This window comes from Filicampus tigris, chromosome 4 (genome assembly GCF_054856515.1).
Source record: "Filicampus tigris isolate MCC_2025a chromosome 4, RoL_Ftig_1.0, whole genome shotgun sequence".
Taxonomy (NCBI): Eukaryota; Metazoa; Chordata; class Actinopteri; order Syngnathiformes; family Syngnathidae; genus Filicampus; species Filicampus tigris.
The window spans coordinates 25,155,886-25,173,220 of NC_141220.1; the positions used below are offsets into that span (position 1 = coordinate 25,155,886).

A 17,335-nucleotide genomic window follows, 5' to 3' on the forward strand; every position below is an offset into this window, starting at 1 on the left:
GCTGTTTTTATGCAACTTACTACCTAAAAGACTATGAAAACAAACTAAAGAACAAATTAGGAAACACATTAACAAAGTAATATAAAGCAGAGAAACAAACTAAGTCACTGAAAAACAAGCTAACGAAACCGACAAAAAGATGTCCCCAACTAGCTATCGGAGCAATAAACGAACAGGCAACTGAATTACCTAAGAAGCTAGCTATCCAACAAAATAACTAAGAAACAAACCTAATAACTGTCAAACATGCTAACTTCAGCACCAACACACTAAGAACTGAAAAGCATACCTGTCAACCCCGGGCTGCGCTCAATCTTACAAAAATTGTAATTTGCCCGTATATTTCTGTATATAATCTTAAACAGTATCTATTTTTAATCTTACACAGTATTTATCGCTCAGCTGGAGAGGTGGGGGGAACGGAACGGATATTTCTATACAGAATCTTACACAGTGTTTATCGCTCCACTTTGCTCGTGAAAGTCAGCCAAAGTTTGCAGTCGGAATCGCTAACGGACGCTCTGGATTAGAGCCGATATGGGCAAGACGAGATCGGTCTAACAAAAAACGAGTTTTTAATTATTTTTTTTTCCCCGTACAAAAATTGTTATACGGCGTACACAATTTGAAATGATCAAAAAACTTATAAAATACGGGGAAACGTACAAGTTGACCGGTATGGAAAAGACAAACAACTAACCAAATAATGTCCATCAAAACAAACGCTCATCTACCTATTAGCTGTACCGTTATTCTACTGTTAGCCGGGGAGAGACGGGGGGGTGGGGAAATAAACATCCATGCTTGCCTGATTGCTTGCCCACTGCCAGTTGCCGTCTGCCTCCCGAGAGTTGACACGAGTTTAGCATCGCTAAATGTCCGAAATATAACCAGTCGGGGTTGGTGTGCGCATTCATGCTCTTGTCGGCTTCAGCTTGTGAAAGTGGAGGAGCAATCGCCACGGTATTTTTTGATTTTGTGGCGGTGATCATGATGAGATCACGTTTTATGTCCATAAATCCAAACTATTGTGCAGAACACTTTTATACGTTCACAGGTTGAAGTGGACAAGAGTAGTAATGTGCATTTGCATTTTGGTGGCGATCGGTCGCCTTTTAGACAGAACTGACTGCTGAGACCGAAAACATAACATAAGCCACGCCCCAAAAGGGGGCGGGGCAATTTGTCGTAAATCTAATCACAAAAAAAGTCCTTAAATCACGACAGTCTTTTGGGGGGGAGGGACTTTGGTACTGATGTCATTTTTACATGCAAACCTATTATATAAGTGACAATGTTAAACTCACCCAAGTGTCCCTTTGACATGTCAAGAATGTTGTGGCCAAACGCGGTACTACACCGAAGGCACAAAACTCGAAATCCAGATGTCTGCATAGTGTAAAAAACACTTTGAATTCCGCGATACGATGAACCCCGATATAGTGGAGGAAAGGTTCATTCCCAAGGTTTTCATGGACCTACAATGCTGTGGAATGTATCCAAAAAACAAAGAAAAAAAAGCTTCCTACTCACTTCTTTCCATGGAGCGGCAACCCAAGTGTAATGGGCGCATTCTGCAGCTTGGCACTGCTGGATGACGCTGGGCCGCGATGGAGCATCACATAGATCTTCTCTGACCTTTCCGCTGCCTTTGAGCCTGCAGTAGACACCTCGGCTCTGGAGTCCCGCTCCGCATGTGACCGAGCACTGACGAAAGACACGCAGAAAAGAGGTTTTCAGATTGACAAAGTCGGAACGTGGAATACCTACAAGCCCTGGTGAAAACTCTGGAATCGCCACTCTTACAGGATGTTCGTAACGTTGTTTGATTTTTTTTTTTAGAAAAAAAACGAAAAAAAAACATCACAGACAAGACACAAAACTCAAGTCAATTTGCAACTTTCTGGCTTTAAGAAAGACTAAAACGAATTAAGAAAATGTGGTAGTAACAGTTACATTTGTAGACCAGGCAGATGAGGAAAAAATTGCTCAATTCTGGGAAAAAAATAATGAACACAAGCTGTAAATTTCCATTCCTAAAACTAAAACCTGCATCAGATTAGATCTGCTCGTTAGTCTGCTGGGCATTTGACTAAAAATTGAGCGTCCGTTATTCGTCGTCCGTCTGCAGCATGGGTACCCTTCCGTCGTCCGCCTTTCGCCTTTTTCGCCGGGAGAAAAAAAAATACTACCCGTCTATAGGCCGACCCACCGTCGGTCGGCGAGTCCGACTAAACTTTCACTCGGGCCCCGCCCCTCCGCTGGACAATATTCGAACAGAAATAGTGACCGGAGGCCTGCCTGCTTGCTTTGACAGCCTGGTCCCTCACTCAAATCTGTCCCCCAAGCAACAACAACTCACTATTTTCCTTCCAGATGATAACCGGTACGTTGAAGAAAAACGGAACAGTCTCCAGTGATGATTATCGATAGGCTTTGGCTCCGTTGTTGTTTGGGAATTTATTTGTGTGTGTGTGTGTGTGGAACTGCACTGTCACGACTAGTTCTAATATGCTGCTTACTTTAGCTGCATATAAAGCGCAAGAAACAGGTTTCTTTGTGGCACCTAATATAAGAGTAAGATAAGATTTTGGGTTTAGAAGCGGTTTACAGATTAGTTCAATACTTTAAGACGACAAACTCACCCGTTTCACATTTTTGCCATAAGATGGCACTAAAGTCATGACTTGATAGGATAGTAGTAATTAGCGTGTGAGTAGTATGTTGAAATTGCCATGATCTGTGTTTGTGTTTGGATCTGTTTCGCTGTTGTGCTTTGTTTTCTTGTGGTTCACGTCCTGTTTGTTAGGTCTTTTGTTTCCACTTGTGCTCATCAACCTTGTTCCTTCAGATCAGCCCCCTAAGCCACTCGTGTCTTGTCCAGGTGTTCCTCATTGTCTCGTCAGTTGGCTTGTATTGAGGTTTTCTGGTTTCTTTTAGTCTTTGTTGGTTCATTGTTTGTGTTTGCTGCATCTGTTCGCGTTGCTGAGTAGCCACGTCTTCCTGGAGTCCTGTCTCGTGTCCTTTTGTCGTAAGTTTATCTCCAGTTTTTATTTGTTACTTTGAATCTCATCGGGGCTTTGTTAATTGACGTTTTGGATTATTCCAAAGTGCATTCTTGTCCTTTTTTGTTTTTCTAGTTTAATACTTTTTGACAGCACACCTACCTTACTTCCCTGCTCCCTTGCATTTGTCTGCGCATCCATACCAACCCTGACAGAAAAGACACATCTCGACTGAGAGACTAACATCGTTGTGCCGTTGAGTAGCGGAATTTAGCCTGGGTTGTTAGGGGAAGTTACAGAGAGTTTCCGCCGCATCTACATTTGAACTTTTTTTTTTTTTTTTTTCAATTATAATTCTTATAAATCAAATTTGAAATGACAAACTGTTTTGGGTGTTTGTTTTATAGTTACGGTTTAAACGATCAATACAGCCTATTAAAAGCATTTTTGAGCGGGTGTGGCTTTGTTCCTAGCCCCTGGACAAGTGAGGATTGATTTTTCTTGACTTTTTTTTTCCCTCTACAGTGAATAGGTTTTTTTTCTTCATTACTATTATTACTTGTCTTCACTGACTGGCTGGGATAAGCCACATGGTTCTACTGCCACATGGTGACATATGTGATGTCTATTTGGATTGAAAGTTGACCGCATATTCTTCCTAGCTAACTATAAATTAGCAACAGTAGCTTGAACCTGCCAAATAGTGAGTCAACACATTTAATTCACTTACATTGAGCTCTTAATTCCTGGCCTAGTTATACACGATGAACTCATTCATTGCCATTAACTTGAATGAGTTACTCAATATTTATTGAACTCATTCACTGCCAAGGAGATATTTATCCGTCTTTTCACAGTCCAGCCATTCAATCCCAAGAATTTATTTATATCTTTTCAAACATTTTTCAAACGTTTGGGTAAGAGAGGGTCTGCAGATATCTGGCAGTGAATGAGTTAATAATAACAATGGAACGGGCCTATACAGAAATGACAGAAATACGGCCAACGAAAATGGGTAACAGCTTAAGCGTAACAAATCCAGTAAACACAGTTGAAGGATCATAATGCCACCATTTTAAAGAGAGCTCAGCGAGAGGGCTACAGTTGGCGCACGGGTTTCAAAAGTGTCACATGCATGCATTTGAAGATATAGAACGATATACTATATACGTCCGCATGCTCACAATTTCATGCTCGCCGGTGGTTTTTAGAGGACGATGATTGCTTCCAGAACTACACAACAACTGCGAAAGAGGAGGAGGAGACCCGCAAAGAGTGGGGAGTCGTGGGCGTAAATGGATCTTTGGGGATTTTAGTTATTTGAGTAGGGATGTGGGGGGATCTTTGTGGAGAGTTTAAAGTGTGGGTGATGAGGTGGGGAAAAATAAAAAAAAAAGAGTCTGCACGCATTCTGTCTATGCGGCCATCACACTGTGTACTTGTTCTAAGAAGATAAACCCCGTGACACAGCATTCTTGTTCTGTGGGATTTGTGATATCCTCCAGAAAAGAGGTCAGCGGGACGGTGTGGAATCATTTCACCCTCCAAGGCAGAAGCACGGGTAGAAAGAAAGAAAGATCATGACAAGGTTTACATGGGGAAAAGGATCGGACAGGTGACAAAAATTTAGCGATAGCTGGAAGTTTGAATCCCGCACAACTTTGGAGGTCAGTTACAAATTTCAAAGCTCAAACAACTTTTGAAACCGCCATCATGTCACGTGAGCCATACGAGTGTGCGCCACTAGAACTATTTTATCAGTTCCGATATAAAAAAGCATACAGATCCGCTGTGCTGCATGAAAAAGCAGCCAAACAGGACAGATAAAAAAAAAAATAATACGTAAAAGTGGACATCTTATTTAAGCTGTAAGCACAAAAGTCCTGAATATCCAGAGAAACCCAACCAAAGCTCCAGAAAGAAGTCTCAAATTGTTTTTGCTCTCTTGGCAAGCGGAAAGGCAATTTTCTTTGTGCTTATAAAAAACAGTTGTACGCCTCAATGTATTTCATCCTGATTTTACAACTGGCATTGTGTTCCTTTGTACGTTGTTTTCGTGGTGTTCGATGTCTCATGCTACCAATAAAGTCAGACACCTGCCTGAAAACATTTTGCCTATTCTTTAAAATGAGGAACAGCGACATAGAGCGTTATGGTTTAAATGCAAGTGTTAAATTTTCATGCAAAAAAAAAAAAGGGGGGCGGGGGGGGGATAATTTTGCATACCTTGCTCCACCTGTTGGCTTTCCACGTGGGGCACCCGCGGGCCCGGCAGGCCTTCTCGCTGCGGGGGCGAGGAAGAGGACTGCAGTGTTCCTCTTCTATTTTGGTTTGGTTTTGGTCAACGCAGGTGATCTCCCGCTGCTTGATGCCTCGCCCACAAGTCACCGAACACTACGCGGAAAAGGAAAAAAAAAAAATCTGATAAATCAGCAGAATCCATGAAGAGTGCACACGTGCAAGCCAAATGATCAACAAGATTCACAGTCCAGTCGCCTTGATTCAAACTTTGCGGACTACCATGACCTGGATGACAGGATGAATAATAACACAAACATATGATTCATAACCTTTTCACTACATGAAACAATTACTATCCTTTAAAATAAATGACAAAGAGCAGAAAATACATTTTGGCAAAATGATGTTTTGGTTCTATTCTCCTAAATGGTCCAAAGGTGTTGTTTTCTGAATATGGTGTAGACGATCGTACGATATACACGATTTGGGCCCAAAGTTAGCCGGGATAGGCTCCAGTATCGTACGATTACAAGTAGCGATTATAAGTGGTGAACAGAATGAATAACTGGAGAAAAAGCTACTAGGGCTTCACAATATATCGAAAAAAATATCGATATCGCGACAATGGCCTTTGCAATATGCATATCGCACCAACATACAATCATTTTCATGATCTTATGGAATTGTATGCTTTTATCTGAACTTCACAGTCGGATGCAAACTTCAATGTGCGTCGAAAGCCAATAGTTAGACATTATCTAGGGGAATTACAATTAATTTGCAAAAACCACGTGGAGCTTGCTTAGTCTTCCGCATGAAAAAATTTACTTCTTTCATTCGATAATAAAAATGTCATTTCTTTATGTACATGTTAAATATCGCAATAATATCGATATTGCGATAGTCAACATCTGTATTGCATGTTTTTCCAATATCGTGCAGCCCTAACCACTACACTACAGTACAAACCTAAAAGATGTACATTGCGCAACGCCGCGGCAACACCTGGTCACACCGCATTAACTGCAAGGTGTTCATTCAAATATTTTGGTGCGCTATATAAAACTGATGCATTATTATTATTATTATTATTACATGCATTGCATACACGGTGCATTGGAAAAAAACAAGAGCACATATCGAAAAATCATCACAATTCTCCAGTACACCACAAAACGTGCGATGTCGAGGTTAAAATTGTGCCCCCCAAAAAAAAAAAAAAAAGTCTCAATTCCAAATCATTGAGGTCAATAAGGGCCGTTTGACAAACAAACAGATGCTCGGTTTGGTTGCTGGGCTTCCTTGCCGCATTTCACGGCCAAACGACCGTGCCGCAAACACACCACGGCGGCTCGACAACCCAAATGGAACACTCACGCCCGTGGAATGCGTCCGGCTATTTAGCCTGTAAACAAACGAACGACTCGCGGGAGCTCCTGTAAACTGCAGCGTCGGCGAGCCAAACATGGACGTACGGCGAGACGTTCATCTGGTCCAAATAAGGAACGCGAAGAACAAAAATGGCTACAAAGCAGACACGCTGATGAAAGCCCTGAAACAGGCCAGAGATGGCGGATGGGTCTGGGTGCCGCCTCCCCCCGTGAGCCAGACAGCAATTAGGGTGTCGGCTATTTTTTGCTCGACGATGCCCCTTTACAAACAGGGTTCAAGAGACACGGCGAAGCGCATTTTGTCTTGGTGTATTTTCCAGTCCAGATCCTCCGCATAATATTGCATTGTCCCCTAATGATGATCTCAGAATGTTGCGTAACATCGAACACAAGACAAGAGCACTCATGGAAAACCACAAACTCGTTTCAGATGTATTTGTACTTTACCATCCATTTTCTACATCGCTTATCCTGTTCAGGGTTGCGGGGAGTTGGAGCCGATCCCAGCAGAGCAAGCAAACAGCTGATTGCACTATGGATCGGTTGCTGGTCAATCACAGGGCACACCGAGAATTTCAAACATTCACACTCACTCGAGTGTACCGCTACGCCATCATTGCCTATTTGTACTTTACCTGAGTATTCATTTTTCGGACAACTTTTTACTTTTACCGCTTATATTTGAAAAAAAAAAAAAAAAAAATCGTACTTTCTATGCTGTTTTGGTGGCATCAAAGCCTGAGCCAACACAAGCTAGCTTTGCTTTCCTTAGTACGATTGTTACGCAAGTTAATGGGCGGGTTTACAGTTTAAAAAAGAAAAAAAAAAAAACACTTTTGTCACATTTTAAACAGCTGTTAAGACTAGAAACGCAGCGCCTGAGGAAAAACAACACATTTGTTTCACATCCTGTCACCTTGTAAAAATTAAAACTTTGACTTGTCCATCACAGCAAGTCACTTGCATGGCTTTTTTCGAATCAATACTTAAACTACTACCAGAGTTAGTTTTTTACCGTACTCTATTTTCGACATCTGAATTTCGTTTTAATCTGCACGAGGGTGTGAGTACGCTTCCAAAAAAAAACTGTTCTGCGACTGCGGCATAGCGGTTGACACTGCACAAACATGCATTACACACATTGCAATTACCGAGGCATTTTAAACACAGGGCAGCCTCAGCTGATGCACAACATCAAAGCTGGCGGATTCGCATCCCCGCTGCACGCACACAAAATGATAACTCCCTCCACCACCTCAGACTGCTTTTAGAGGAAGGGGGGGGGGGGGTGTTGAGAGAAGAGCAGGCCCCTCCTCGGTGCCGTAAAAGAGGGAAGGAAGAAAGAAAATCGCAGCCATACGGGCTACGCTCCCCTGGCTGAACTTTATCTGCGTTTTAATGGCGGGAGGAGGGGGGAGGAGTGTGTGCGTGTGTGTGTGTACGGGGTGGGGGGTGGGGGGTCAATGTGTGCTCCTCCCTCGCATCATATGTCAGCCATTAGTGCATCACCGAGAGCTGGCACAGCACAACGCGGTGCAGTGAAGTGCAGTGGACCACAGGACCGCTTCAACCTTTCAGACAAAAATGAGGGGGGAAAAAAAAAACAACAAAAAAAACGACGTAAACCGCTGACCTTTGGGACCAAAGAGCACCCACTCAGGTAGGGCGCCCTTTCACAATTTCTACTATTTACAGAATGTCTCAACAGACAGTGGAACTCTGCTTCCACTGTTGAGAATGAAATCGAGTCTTAAATGTCACTATTAATGCGTGACAATAGTAACTAAAAAAAAAAAAAAAAACGCGTTCCACATGGGAAACACTCTTGACACACATTTTGCCCTCCCACGTTGTCACGGCCATTAATTTCACATGATTAGCCGCATTAAATCTGTTGTAATCCGGGGGTGGGGAGAGAGGATTCATGCGGGGCTTAAAGAGGGAATCACTCATCCGCCGTGCATAAATGAGCAGAATAGCGGCCAAGTAAAAGAGCTATTCGCCCGATACGCTCGCACATAATGGAGCGAGAAGCTCGGAATTATTCGCTTTAAGTAGATCCAGAGCGGCATTCCACATTTGACACTTTCACAGTTCTCCAGCAAATCACTTAATTGAGTGCTAAAGCGGACACGCTTCGTTTACAACAGACCGGGGCGAGGGGGAGTTAATCAAGAGGAGTTGTTACGGGGTAATTTACATTTGTTGTTGTCCTTAGCTTCCTTTGTGGAGAGACAACGTCTTTGTGCAGGACTGGCAACTGAGAGATGGCCCCGCCCATTCTTTTTCGGCCTTCAGGTAAGACAACCATAAGAAACCTTTCCATCAGGGGCGGAGCTACAGGGTGGCCATGGGTGGCCAAACCTAGGGCAAAAGTTTGATATCTGTAATTTTTCTGCCATTTTCACTTGGATGCAGTATTGTTAGACCCCTTGATACTCTCACACATTTTTTTTAGAATTAAATGCATATTTAAAGAGTGTGCAATTGATGTGAATGCTAACTGTAAAATAATCTGTTTTATGTAAGAACATTCAATTCTGACAGTCAATCAAAATCATTACTTTCTCGCTATAGCACGCAAACAACATGGCGGAGAAGTAATTGTTTATCATACCATCCACGGAAAAGCAACGTTTCAACACTTCTTCAAAAGATGACTTTTGTATTGCAATCTAAATGTTTTTACTCATTCGTATTCTATGCCATCATTAGTCAGAGCATTTAGGGGAGACCGCGGCTGCCGAAAGTTGAGTGTCAAGGTTAGGTGTCAATCACATAGTGGCTTGACGGTAATGGCGAACACATTTTCTAAACGTGAGTCAACCTTGGGCAACGTGCGCGTTTAGACTAAGGGGGAGAACGTCTAGATTCAGAATCTCATTAACGGCTTGTCAAGGGCACTACGGGGGAACTTTTAAAGTCGTACAATTCAGAATTAATCGCACGGAATAGAGTTTATGTATATGCGCACGTTATGCCTGAGAGTATTGTTCTATGCTTTGTTTGTATGTACTGCTCCTCAATGTCTGGTAAAGTATACGTTCTTTCAAGTGTTATAATTGTGCATCATGTTAGCATTAAGCTAGCAGACTCTTTTTTCCTATTAAAGTATAGCTTCAATTATAGCGTTTGGTTGAACATATTTTCATGACTTGCGCAAATCTAGCATAAAGTGCAGTCTAACTGTGCGCAGGGATGGAGTTTTATTTATTTTGGTATTTTTGTAGAAGAAGGGAGTTAGAACTGCGTTTGCGCCGTTGTGGGAGTGAACTCAGGCGACTTGATTCCAGGCCAATCGAAGCATCTCCCCTCATTCACTTTAAATTCAGCGCAGGAGACAAACTGGAGTGGCAGTGTTTTAATCAGCAAAGTTGCTGCCATGTTAAAAGGCACTAAAAGGAAAGAATCTGTTCAGGTACATACATGTACTTTTACAGTTTGTTCTGTAAATGCAGTAAATATCTAATCTTTCAACATAGATAGATGCAACTTACATGAAGGTGCGGCTTATATATGTTTTTTTTTCATCATGATTTAAAAAAAAACAGTGGGTGCGGCAAATAGTCTAGAAAATTTGGTGATATTGCATTTGTGGAATACGAGAAATCCACCCGTTTTTAGCTAGCTCAGGGGGCGGCCATTTTGTCACTTCTGTCTACTGAAGATGACATCAAAGTTGCTCAGGTAACGACTAATCATGGCTCAGCTTCAGAAAACAGAAAACTAATCATGGCTCAGCTTCAGAAAACAGGTGAGCCATGATTGGTCGTTATCTGATCCAACTTTGATGTCATCTACAGTCGACAGAAGTGACAAAATGGCCGCCACCTGAGATGGCTAAAAGTGAGTGTATTTTGCTGTTGAATTTATATTCCACAAACGCAATATTTATCAGAATGCCGTGTTTGGACTAGTGGGCCTGCAAAGAACATATTCTGGAAACATATTCTGCGTTGACTACCCCTTTAAGAAAAGTGTGATTTGCTGCTGCCTTTCATGCAGACGATGCTGGTTCAATTCCCGGTCAGTGCACCAACTTCCAGCCACTGCCAGTCCCAAACCCAGATAAAAATATGTAGCTTATGTCAGGAGGGACATCCGACGTGAAAACTGCGCCAAACAAATCAAGCAAGTGAGTCGCTGTGGCGACGACCCCTGACAGGGAAAACCCGAAATTCCTGTCCTCTTAATAAAAGTGTGTGGGAGGAGTCGTACTATTTTTAAAAAAGGATCAGACCTTAACCTATCGTGGTTGCGTCTGGAACTTAAAATTGTATGTGCGTACCTTACATTAGAGGTTCTGCTGTATCTTGGCTTATATTCCTAATCAAACGGGAGAATTCAAACCACCCACGTCTGTTTTTGTTTTCAGCCAGTACGAGCACGTCCGGGCTCGATGAAACACGGCGTGGACGCGAGGGAGGACGATAAAGAGTCACAGAACATCCCGATCACTTTTGCAGGGCGCTCGCAACGGCGCAAGTCAAAACAACGCTCGAAGGGGGAGCAGCCGGTAAGAACGTTGTCACGGGAATGTCATGAGGCATTGATCTGTTATCCGGCCAGATGTGTTTGAAGCAAAGTAACGTGAAATCCTGACATAGTTGGACTCGCTATTGAGCAAAGGAAATCGGAAATACACGCTTTTCTTTGCTTCATACACAAGCGGGTGATGACTTTCAGATGTGACAGTCACGTTTCGTCTCCATCAAGATCGTATACGGGGGGTGGAAATGATTCTCCAATGTCGTTTCTGTCAACGTCCTCCGTTTATCCAACCCCGCCCGCCCCCCGACTACGACGTTGTCACCTCCGAGAGTTCAATGAACAGCAGTCCAAGCGCGCATGTAGAATTTCTTCCAATCTGTTTCTTTTTTTAAGTCAACAGCACTCAGAAGAGATACGCCAAGCAGCCATAAGTCAAAGTGAAATGCCAAAACAGCACAGTTCCGGACTAAACATTCCACAGAGGGCTTTCCCCCCAGCCCGCCCCGCCTTAAGGCTATGCAACAAAGACCTAAATGAAAGATCCCAGCACAAACAGCATATGTCTCACATATAAAAGGAGTTTGGCAGTAACGTCACAAAGTGGTTGACCTTTGACGTCGGCAAAAAGCTGAACTTCCCCTACCTGCTAAATGCTGTGTTTCCACTCAGCTAGCAGTTCTTAGAAAAGCGTCAAGACCTTGACCCGCCCCTCTCAAAACATGAACACAAAGTGGTGCAAGAGCAGGACAGCGTGTTTCTATGCTTCTATGATGTTGATTTCCACGCTTTAACTATTCAAACGGTCTCTTTTCACAGCTTCTCTGGCCAACCGCTGGATGGAAGTCTTCAGTCTGGTCTTAAGTATAACTCAATTATCCATACATTAAGGGTGTAACGGTACACGTGGGTGGATGAATACGTTTCGGTATGGCATGTTCGGTTCGGTCCGACAAATCATAAATGCATAATATTACATTATAATGGCATACGCAAGGGCATATACGCAAACAAGCCGGAGCTTTTTTGTCTATTAATTCGTATTATTCATTCATCAATTCATTTGACAATCAATTAGTTGTCGATTAATCAGTTAATAGCTGCACCTCTAAAAAGATTTGTCTCGTTTTTCATTTATTGCCAAAATCACTGCTCGCAAGCTACATATTTTTATGTTTGATTGTAACTACATCTGTTCCTGTTTACAGAAAACATATGTTCCCCTCCCGTCCCGAACGTGAACTGTGACCTTTAAACCAAGATACGTACCACACTATGATTTTTGGTGTGCCATTACAGCCGTTAGTTAGTTTCCATGAGGTAGTTCAGAAAAATGTAGCGATGGGCATTCTGTCCCAAGGACGGAAAGATGGAGAAGTCTTTTAAAAAGGACGGACTAAGCAGGACGGAAGTGAGTTTTCGTCCGTCCCTCTAATCGTCCCTAACTGGGTCAAGTACCGGCTGACGTGTTGTGTTGAATTCTTTTAAATAGCAAGACCACTGTTCTCTTCTGCGTAACCCTTCTGTCGGAATGTAAGGACGGACGTGCTTTAAATGGACAAGAACGGGCGGGGTCGTAGGCACGATGACGGAAGGATGCCCAGGTCGCAGACCGAGGACTGACCGGCAAAACGGGGTAAAGTGCCCATATGTGGTAGTACTACTCCAAAATCTCATCCATATACTTGAGCGCATGGACAAGCCTGAACAGGACCAGACCGAGGCTCCACCGAGTCTGCCACGCCAGCTTTTACGTTTAAGAAGCACTCCCGCGGGTTTAAAAGGCACTCGGACGACAGACGTTGAGGAAAAGCAGACGATCTGTGACCTTGGTCAAAGAGGGGCGGTGGATCCTCACGTTCCATCAGCAGCACCCAAAACACTTCCAGACCTTCTGGCCCCGCCTCCCCTCATTCATCCTCAATGCCTCTGGCCTGAAATGATCACATATATCTTTCTAGCTAACTCTCAAAACAACAATCAACAACATCAAGTAGGCCTCATTACACATGAGTAACTGCTGACGTCATCATGCGCATTGTCTTTTGACCCATTAGGGCCACCATACCTTCCCCTTGTCTTATCTAAATATAAGGTGTAGTTTCAGTTTCAGCTTTTTCGTTTTTGTTTTTTTTTCATTTTGTTAACGAAAATGTTTTTTCAAACATAGTTTTACTTATTTGGTTAGTTTTCATTAACCACAATAACTATGCTTGACACGCATAATTACGTAAATGCCACCCAGCGAGGTAAGAATGAGCTTGTAGCTCTTCAAAAGGCTATGAAGCGTATGTCAAACTGCTCAGAATTTTGGTTTCCTATGCCAAACTTTTCGGGCCACAGTGCTTTTTAGGACGAAAACAACTTTGTAACCTTATCTTCCCATGCGGGCAGCACAGTAGGCCTGGCGGTAAGCACATCTGCCTCAAAGTTCTGAGGCTCGGAGTTTAAATCTTCGCTGCTGTGTAGCGGAGGTTAAATGAAGACATCGAAATCAGGGGTTTCGGAAATTGGGGCTCAACAAGCTGAAGCTCGCGGGTCCGCAGAATCATTTGCAATCGACTATTATGTGGTATTGAAAAAAGGGCATTTGTACAAAGAAACAAGGGCAAAGAAACATATTAAACCGATTAGCCGATTTGAGCCAATTAAAAGATCTTATATGATTGAAGATTATTTGCAGGAATTAATCTTTTTTTTTTTCTTTTGGAGTGATAAGCATATTTTTTTGAGAATATAGTCCGAGAACAAAGAAAAGTATGTATTTTTCGTAATATGGTCATTTCTAGAATCAAAGGCGTGATATTACGAGAATGAAGTTGCAATTTTGATTTTGTTATAATATGACTTTCTTCCCTTGTTGAACCATTGAGACATTAGCGTGGCTGGGCGCAGTCTCGAGAGGACCTTACCCCAAAATTTTGAGAACCTTTGCTCTGAATTGCCCATAGGTGTAAACGTAAGTGTGAATGGTTGTTTGGCAAATAGTCCAGGGTATACCTCCACCTTTCCGGCATAGGCTTCAGCTCACCTGTGACCCCAATTTTGTAACTATCCAATAACAATAATGGCTTTGAGTTCCATTCTAATGAGGAAAGGTGCTATTGAAAATGGACGGACGGATGGATATTGTCCCCCAGATTGAAACGAAAGCCTCTGCATTAAAACAAGCAAAAGGAGGCTGAGACGAGAAGGAAACATGAGTCCAATGATGTCACGGGCAATGGACCCCGGTGGTGTGTGTGTGTGTGTGTGTGTGTGTGTCTGTGTGTGACAGGTCTGAGGCACGCTCTACCCTCAGGCTAAAGTCAAATATGTCAACGTTGTGCATGTGGATTTCATTTGGGATGAGTTCACAGTCACCGCGCGTCCGTCCATGGGAACGCGGCTCACCAGGAAACGGTATGTTTTTATTAGAAGCCAGCAAGCCTAAAATGACTGAAATTGATCCTTTCCTGGCCAATTGATCCCACGTGGAAGGAAGCCCTACACTGCACACACTGCTGATTGCTTCCAACTTGGTTCACACTCAAAACATTCTGATTTTATAATGTCTGCGCAATAAATATGCCAATTGCTTTGTGTCTTTTCTTTTGGACAAATGTGATTCAATGTGCGATAATTGAGGGAACAACAAAAGTCCCCGAAGCAGTCACGCCCAATTAGGGTGAGCGAAAAATCATTGCAAACGCCTTGACATAAAGCCAAGCTTTGATTTATGGCCATTGTCAAAATAGAAGATCATTCCCCGAATAGTAGTAGTAGCGCAAGAAAATGTGATTACAAGCGACACTAACATATTGAAAGTCATTAATAATAATAGCAATAATTGCAGATGGCTGCTACTGCATTTGAGTTGTAACAGGCAATACCGCGGTGAGAAGAACAAACAAAAGCCCTCATGCAAGGTAAGGCTACTTGAAAAATGGCGTTAATAAAGGAATAAAAGAAACAAGTGGGCTATTTTAATAACATATTTTACTATATGTTTAATATGCATGCATTTCATGAGATTCTTACCATGAATGGATGTTTTGAAACTATCGTTTTCTATACTCTTCTGATTAATAGGTTGTTTTTTTTTCATTTGTAGATGCTTGGATTATTGGTTGTCTTATTGATCTCCTCTACAAAACTATGAATATGACATTTCAATAGGCAAACTTCTGTTGTGCTGATTTTGCTTTTGAAAGGGTTCATTTTTCAAAAATATATATCAACATATTGTATTCAACCTAAAGCACCAACAATATTTAATTAGGAAACCGAAGTACAACCGACCGTTCTTGAATAATACAAAATATTAAATGATGTAAGGCAAAATAGAATAAAATGGTAAAATAACTATTGATGCTATTATTTTACTTTAAAGTTATTATTGTAATATAATCCATTAAAAGATGGATAGATGGATAGCTAGAGCGCAAGCTAGCTAGCTAGAGCTAGCTAGAGCTCGCTAACCAGACAGAGGGCAGATAGATAGACTAGTCATTTAGTATAATAAGCCATTACAGTAGGTAATAATAAATATTAAAAAATATATATTATTTGCAATATCATTCATGATTGTAATGAACTTTATAATGAATGAATACTACTTAGCATAAAACAGCTATGGGTTATTAAAGGATTGATTATGTTGCTGTTATTTTTGTGGGTTGAATGCATGAATACTGTATACATGTATTTGTACCTGTATAATAAACAGTTTTTCAAATGCCTTATTTGGTCTTTTGGTTCTGTTCTCTTTTAATATTTAATATTAAAGCATGTGCAATATTTTTGTGTGCATGGAGAAACGACACAAGTGTCACAGTTTGGGTTCTTTAATCAACTTAATAAAGGCGAAGGAGCTTACGCAAACATTTTTTTTTTTTTTTGCGTATTTGTACTCCTCTGAAATAAATAGAATATTGGAACAATGAAGCAAAACATGCACAAATAAAGTACGCTAATGTTATAAGATGGTGTCAAGGAGACGATTGTCTTGGGGAGGGGACACGACGCGCATCTGCGACGTGTCAATCTGAATTAAGCGTCATCAACTTATCCCCGTCGCCAAGGTTCGCATCGCGTTTTACGACTGCTTGGAATTTGTTCGCTGTAAAGCTGCAATGTCGCTGCACTTTTATGGAGATGTAAATAAGAGCAAGTGCTTTATAACAAGTTCCTTGTCTAACATTGTTGAGCTGCTGCACATATGCTTAATTCGTGTATTGTGTCAAATCTGTTATGTTCAAAGTCAGAACAAAGAATCTTTGAAAGTTCGGTTGAAAATGATGCTCACAAGTGTTTCCAACAAATGCCCAAAATGAAAATGCAAGGCACTAACTGACTCCGACCTCAAGCACACAGGTAAGCCATCTTGTGTCATGTAGCCTCAGTTGGCAAAATGACAAAAAAATGAAATGATTTGCGAGTCACGTGAGAGAGAGCGAGAGAGTGGTGTCAAATTACAATAGGAAGCAGTTGGAATCGTTCAAGGAAGTCAGAATTTTTAAAGCGTTTTAGTTAAAAAACTAAGCCACCGAAAAGATTTTTTTGGGTCGGATTAAAAAATAAAAAACAAAAAAACATTACATACAAACATATCTGTATTTTTCTTGCTAAATTACTATATTTTGAATCAAATGAAACTATGACTTTGTAATTAACAGTTTTTCTTCTGTTAAAACAACTTTTTTTGTGAACGAAAATTATATCTTCTATTTTTTTCTCTCTCATTGGCAACTTTTTCTTGTAATATTGTGCCTCTATTCTTTTAACATGGAGACTTTATGATCGTGAAAAATCTTTTATTGAGGTGATATTTTTATACGATTCTTTATAATCAGGGACTTTAAAAAAAAATACTTCAGTATGTTTCCCTTATAAAATAAGACTTTTTTTTCTTACAACTTTGCAATGTAAAAAAAATATTTGTAAACTCGAGACTATTGATAATGGATTTCTCTTAAAATAACACCTTCCCTACTACGATAACCCATAAAATGACGTGTAATATTAAAAGTGCATTATTGTAATTTCAACTTTCTGTTACTATTTTTTTTTTTCCTTTTCATGGTGGCCCTAAAAATCGACGAAAGCTACAACGGACAGTTAGTGTTGGAAGTCGTTGGCTATTTGACTTTTTGTCTTGTAATGTCGGGTTCAAATAATTGCACTGTGTGTATTTGACGTAGACAAAGACTTCAAGTGTTTTAAGTGGGA

The 17,335-nt window shown here is 41.4% G+C and overlaps 1 protein-coding gene and 1 long non-coding RNA gene across 2 annotated transcripts in view; one reads left to right on the top strand and one right to left on the bottom strand.

Moving 5' to 3' along the window:
* LOC147149075 (A disintegrin and metalloproteinase with thrombospondin motifs 20) overlaps window positions 1–17,335 on the bottom strand; it is a 105,051-nt gene that overhangs the window by 12,634 nt on the left and 75,082 nt on the right. Inside the window, exons 29-30 of the mRNA XM_086027425.1 lie at window positions 5,232–5,399; window positions 1,534–1,707 (exon numbers count right to left, since the gene is read on the bottom strand). Of these exons, the coding sequence (XP_085883551.1) occupies window positions 1,534–1,707; window positions 5,232–5,399 (342 nt within the window). The remainder of the gene's footprint in view (window positions 1–1,533; window positions 1,708–5,231; window positions 5,400–17,335) is intronic.
* On the top strand, window positions 8,123–15,845 carry LOC147149076 (uncharacterized). The gene is made up of 4 exons (XR_015086401.1): window positions 8,123–8,297; window positions 8,856–8,935; window positions 11,013–11,153; window positions 11,945–15,845. It is a non-coding gene; the product is annotated as an uncharacterized LOC147149076 (long non-coding RNA).